This window comes from Malania oleifera, chromosome 9, assembly GCF_029873635.1.
Source record: "Malania oleifera isolate guangnan ecotype guangnan chromosome 9, ASM2987363v1, whole genome shotgun sequence".
Classification (NCBI taxonomy): Eukaryota; Viridiplantae; Streptophyta; class Magnoliopsida; order Santalales; family Ximeniaceae; genus Malania; species Malania oleifera.
Window position 1 is genome coordinate 49346910 of NC_080425.1, and position 6827 is coordinate 49353736.

Consider the following 6827-nt stretch of genomic DNA (forward strand, 5'->3'; position numbering starts at 1 on the left):
CACCCTCAGAAGCATTGACTGGACTAGTAGGATCAGATGGCTCCACATGATATGGATCATCCATACGAGCATATTCTCGTTCCTCCTCCATACATGCATTTACATTATCTAGCTGAGGTGGACGATATTTTGGGATCCAACCATGTATACTAGCTAATTGATAGCCTATTTGTTTCATAGTTGTAGATGAGAATCTATCGGAGGATTTAAATCTAACAAATAAGGTAGATGGATGAGTGACACCAAGATGCTCAAAAACAAGGTTTAGGGCCCCTCCATAAGGGAGAATGACTCTTCAAGTTTACTCTTTGGCTATCATCGATTTTATAATGAGAGAAGGAAGATCAAGATGTTGTTCAGTGTAAATACACCACATCAAAAAACAATCTAAATAAGAAAGATAGTTTCTAGAGCCATTTCTAGGAAGAATGTTGTATGTGATGAGGAGGTGGATGATTTTGGCTTCAAAGATGAATTATTTGTACAAGGGGGGATGCCCAAAATAATTTCTTTCCTCACTTAAGACAAGTGGAATAAAATCTTGAGGGGTAAAATGATGTTCCATAATCCAGGAAGGTCCGACTTTAGGACACTCAAACTCCCCTCGGGCAATGTGAAACCATTCACTAATGGTGTTGGCAATAAGCAAAAAGTTTTTGGTCATGATTTGAGTGGTGTATTGTTCACCCTCCTTGGTTATGTTTTCATAGAAAAGGCGCACAAGGTTTGTGTAAAATCCTTGAGCTTGATGAGACCAAAATCTACCCCGACATAAGTCTGAAAAGCAATGAAGGATGTTTGGGAAATATTCTTACGTAAATAGAACATCAAGGATGTTACCTAGAATAGGATCTAAAGATAAAAGATGCTCGTTATAGAACTTCTTTGCTCCCGGCATCGTGAGCCAACGATGGATGTGGTCAGTGTCATCCTATTTTGTTTTTAGAGTTTTTCAGGCAAGAATCTTTCTTCTAGACATGATAATGAAGTTCGAATGTAGAGAATCGTGGATCTAGAGGGGAAATCTAAGATTAGGAAGAGAAATATTAGCTCAGAGAGGTTGAACGGGGAGAGTCACGCTTTCAAGTGAGAGAGGAGTGTTGATGGGGACTAGCAACCCTTACCCTTGTCCTTCGCTAACATAGTGACACATGGACGGCCACTCGATGTCCACATTGGTTTATAATTCTTGCAGGTATATATGGAGTAACTTGAAGATTTTCAACATAGGGCCCCTTATGGATCTAATGGGCCCCACACCGTTTTGGCCTTCCTTTTGGAATATGTTTGAATTTCAAATTTGAATTGTAATAATGCAAGACAACTAAACTTGAGTTGTGTGCCTATGATTTGGAGTTCCTTTCTTTTTAGTAAGTATTAATTGTGTTAGTTTGAGAGTTGTTGAAAGTTGTTGTTGAAAGTTGTTAAGAGTTGTTGTTGAGTGTTTAATGCTTTGTCTCCTAGGCTATGTCGATAAATAGCCTTTTTATTGTAAGAACAAAGACATGAAGTTGAAGTTGAATATTGAAGAAGCATTTCTTTGCTTGACCTTGTAAAGCTTATTCCTTTCCTTATGAGTGAGTAGTGTGAGGCTACGATGTTCTCTCCAGAGATCAAGTGGTAAGAGACCAGTATCTATCCAGTGACTCCATCTCCATCTCCTCCCCCTCACAACCTCCATCAACACCACTCGGCCACCACCAACATACACCTCCACGGCCACATTCCCTATGCTCTATAACTACGTTTATGTTGGTGTTTCAAATCTTGTATGAAGGACCTACGGTGTGATCTAACTACGTGTGAAACAACGTGAAGTCATCCAGACCAATCTCTTGGTAACTTCAGTACTTGTGTTTGAATCCTTTGCTATATTTTGTGAACCCTTGCTATTAGATTAAAATCACATCTTTGAATAACTCATTTGATCCGTAGATTGAAATTTTGGTATTTTCTAGTTAAAATCAATCGTATGAATATTAGTTTGCTAACATAGAAATTTTATTTTTGAATATTTGAAATAGTAACTTTTCAGCATTTAACTTGATTCCTTTGTGAAAAAACCAATTGAGAATTAATTGCTGGACAAGTTATACACCATTTCAAAATCCTTGAACATGTGAAATAAAGCATGATTTATTGTGTTTATGTTCAGATAATTAATCTCTTAATTTAGAGTGTTTAAGTGTATATGCTTGTGTGAGGGTTGAATCGTAGGACATAGGTTGACCATTCTTGTCCTACATCATCTTGGTATTTGGGCTTAGGTCGAATTAGGGGAACCTTCTAAGTCCCAATATCTTCATTTTTTTTTTCTTTCGAATTGATGTGCAATTTTCAATTTCAAAACCTTCCCGTCTTCAAAAAACTTAAACACACAAGGTCTGGGAAATTTTCTTAGCTTTCCTTTGACACCAAGATCTCTTTATTTGGAGTTTTTTTAGCAAAAGTTATGCCTCAAATATCGGAAGGTATTTACGGCTGAAAATACGTTAGTAGCTCTTGGGTTTCTAGAAAAATGGGTGACAATTTTGCTCGGAACAACCCACCTATACTATGAATTTTGGATATTCGGAGCTATAGTTTGGTTAGGTTTAGGGAGAAAACCTCCAAGGAGGAGGATTGTGTTTTTTAGATGGCAATTAGAGCCAGGAGTTATCATGGTCGTAGGAATGACATGGACCGTGATGTACTCCTAGATGACCTACAAGACCAAATCCATATCTTAACCCAAGACTTGACCAATGCACTTGCAAGTATTGAGAGGCTAGAAGCTAGTTTAGCTACTAACCCACCTCCAGAAAATTCAAGACAGCCCCTTGAGTTTGACAACGAGCTTGCTTCCCATCATTCTAGGGAGCGAAACCATCCTCCAAGAGAGAGGACACCACCCCAAGAAAAACCTCCCATTCCTCCCCCGCAAAGACCACATGCTCCTAGAAGGTTCCAACGTCATAACCCTTATGTCCTCCATTGGAATAACCAGGATTATGATGAAGAAGAATTCCAACCAAGTAGACCATATCTTTAGGGAAATCATGATCCGGATATGGATGTGATGAAAAGAGTAAAAATTAAAGCCCCTACATATGATGGTCAAATGGATCAAAAACTTTTTGAGGATTGGTTAGCTGAAATGGATTCATACTTTGACTAGCATAAGATGAAAAACCCACATTGGATGACATTTGCAAAGATGAGATTAACCAGGCAAGCAAAGCTTCATTGGGTGAATGTCGAAAGACAAGAAGCTCACCTTGGCCATAGACCTATAGAACATTGGGATTTGATGAAAGAAAAATTGAAAGAAAAGTATGTCCCAATTTCTTATAGGGAACTTCTCATGGATCATCTCTATAGCCTTAGGCAAGGTAATATGAGAGTGATTGAATACATAAGCAAGTTTGATGAACTTTCCATTTAGTGTGGTGTGGAAGAAAGCATTAGCCAACAAATTTCTCATTTTAGGATTGGCTTGAAACCCGAGCTGAGGAAGGAGTTGCTTCCACATCATATTGATTTCCTTAAGCATGTCTTTAATTTAGCACATGACTATAAGCAAATGAGTAAAGCTCAAATTAGAAGAAAATTTTGAAACACCTCCAATGACACTTACCCAAGAAAGGCCACATCATATGAGAACACAAGACCCACCAACACGGGTCAAGTAACTTCTAGGGGTAGCAATCCCACCATCCAACAACCATTGGACAAAGGAAAGGCACCCATAAAGGGACACTTAAAGCAAATTTCTGGGAATGATGTGTGCTACAAGTGTCACAAAAGAGGTCACTTTGCTAAGCAATGCCCAACTAGAAATTTGGAAATTGAAAGAATGGATGAAGAGGAAGATTCGAGATAAGAACAACCCTATATCCCTGAGGAAGTAGCAAGTGAGGATGAGTTGTCCATCAAGGAAGATGAAAATTATAATTTGAATGTTATGAGATGCATTATGGTGACTCCTCGAGAACAAGAAGATTGGCGTCCCACTTCTATTTTCCATACATCAAGTGTGGGATTAAAAGCTACAAGATGATCACAATGGTGGAAGCTGCATGAATGTAATTTCAAAATTAGCTTCAGAAAAATTGAATTTGAAAGTTGAACCTCATCCCCAACCCTACAAATTTGCTTGGGTAAATGCAGCGACCATGCCCGTAAGCCATAGGTGCTTAGTCCCTATTAAGATTGCAGACTATGAAGATGAAATCTGGTTTGATGTCTTTCCTATGGACGTTGCCCATATTTTGTTAGGAAGACCTTGGCTGTACGATCCTGATGTTTCACATAATGGTAGAGCCAACACCTATATTTTTAAGTGTAGTGGAAAGAAGATTGTCCTGAGTCCTTTAGAGCCCAAGAAAGACAAACAAGACAAGGAAAAAAAAAACTTGAAAAGAAGAGAGAAGGTTGGAACTTCTTTGCATGTTCTAAGTAAAAGACATTTTGAGCAAGAGTGCAAAGAGACACAACTTATTTATGTAGTGGTGACTAAAGATAATGAATCCTCTATTATCGAGCATGAGACACCACTTGAGGTGTCACCCATACTTTCTGAGTCTGAGGATGTTATTTCTAAACCTCCAAATGAATTGCCTCTTATAAGAGATATTCAACATGCCATAGACCTTGTTATAGGGTCATCTTTACCCAATTTGCCTCATTATAGGATAAATCATAAAGAATATGAAGAATTGAAAAGGAAAGTTGATTAGTTGAGAGGAAATGGGTTTATTCAAGAGAGTATGAGCCCATGTGTCTGTCTTGCCCTTCTCACTTCTAAGAAAAATGGAACATGGCGAATGTATGTTGACAGTAGAACCATTAATAAGATAATCATCAAGTATAGGTTTCCCATACCTAGACTTGATGACATACTTGATCTTAAGAGTGGATACCGCAAAATTAGGATAAGGCCTGGAGATGAATGGAAGACCGCTTTCAAAATCAAAAATGGTTTGTATGAGTGGTTGGTGATGCCATTTGGCTTTATTAATGCCCCTAGTCCCTTCATGAGAGTGATGACACAAATCTTAAGACCTTTCATTGGGCATTTCCTTGTTGTCTACTTTGACGACATCTTGATTTATAGCCAAACAAGGAAGGAACATCTAGCTCACTTGAGAAGAGTATTTGAAGTGCTAAGAGAACAAAAATTATATGCAAATCTAAAAAAGTGTACTTTCATGACCTTTAATATTCTTAGGATTTGTTGTAATTGAAAATGAAGTTTTTGTTGACCCTGAAAAGTTCAAGGCTATTCAAAATTGGCCTACTCCTAGAAATATCCATGAAATAAGAAGCTTCCAGGGTTAGCCACATTTTATCAAAGGTTCATTAAGAACTTTAGTACCATTATGGCACCTATCACCAATTGTCCTAAGAAAGGTGAGTTTATATGGCCTAAAGCTATAACCAAAGCTTTCTTGGACATTAAAGACATGATGACAAAGGCATCTATGCTACACCTTCCTGACTTTCAAAAATTGTTTGAAGTAGATTGTGATGCTTCAGGCGTTGGCATATGAGGAGTGCTTAGTCAGTAAGGTCATCCTATTTCCTTCTTTAGTGAAAATTTGAATGATGCCAAGTAGCATTACTCGACCTATGATAAAGAATTCTATGTTGTGGTCCAATATTTAAGGCATTGGAGACATTACTTACTCCCACAGGAGTTTGTACTCTTTTCTGATCACCAGACCCTTAGATACCTAAGCACCCAAAAGAAACCATAGGCATGTAAAATGGGTTGAGTACATTTAGCAATACACTTTTGTGCTCAAACATTGAGCCGGTGTTAAAAACAAAGCAGCTGATGTGTTGAGCCAAGTTGTGGCGACTTTGCAAGCTTTAGAGGTGAAGGTTGTAGGCTTTGAGAGTATTAAGAAAGAATATTCCCAATGTCTTGATTTTTGTGACATTTTTTCTAACCTATTGCAAGGACTTCCTAGATCCCATCCCAATTTTGTGATCCATGGTGGATTCTTATTTAACGAAGATAGGTTGCGCATACCCTCTGCATCTCTATGTCACCAATTGATTTGGGAATCGCATGTAGGTGGTGTTGTAGGTCACTTTGGTAGAGATAAAACCATTGCTATGGTAGAAGATAGGTTTTTTTGGCCTAGTCTAAAAGGGGATGTCGTTGGAGTTGTATCTCATTGTGGTACATATCAAACTGCAAAGGGTAGGAAGCAAAATACTAGACTGTACACTCCTTTACCTGTACCTCATACCCCTTCGTAGGACATTAGCATGGATTTTGTGTTAAGACTCCCTAGGACTGCTAGAAAGAATGATTATGTGTTTATTGTTGTGGATAGATTTCCTAAGATGTCCCATTTTATTCCATGAAACAAGACACATGATATATCAAAAATTGCGTGTTAGGACTCCCTATGACAGCTAAAAAGAATGATTATGTTTTTTTTGTCATGGATTGATTCTCCAATATGTCCCATTTTATTCCACACAACAAAACACATGATGTATAAAAAATTGCTTCTATATTTTTCAGAGAAGTTGTAAGACTGCATGGTCTTCCCAAGATCATTGTTTTTGATTGAGATGTAAAATTTGTAAGTTACTTCTAGAAAACTTTGTCGGCAATGTTAGGTACAAAACTTCAATTTTCTAGTTCTTACCATCCCTAAACTAATGGCCAAACCGAGGTAGTTAATAGGAGCTTAGGTGACCTATTAAGATGCCTTGTGGGTGAGAACTTAGGTTAATGAGATTTGTGTCTTCTGATGGCGAAATTTGCGTTCAATAACTCAGTGAATATAACCACAGGATTTAGTCCTTTTCAAGTTGTCACGGGTTAT

General features: G+C 37.9%; 1 protein-coding gene across 1 annotated transcript; it reads left to right on the plus strand.

Moving 5' to 3' along the window:
* Nucleotides 1–4154: 4154 nt before the first annotated feature.
* On the plus strand, nucleotides 4155–4718 carry LOC131163448 (uncharacterized). The gene has a single exon (XM_058120036.1). The coding sequence runs from the start codon at nucleotides 4155–4157 to the stop codon at nucleotides 4716–4718; it is 564 nt and encodes a 187-aa protein (XP_057976019.1).
* Nucleotides 4719–6827: the final 2109 nt, after the last annotated feature.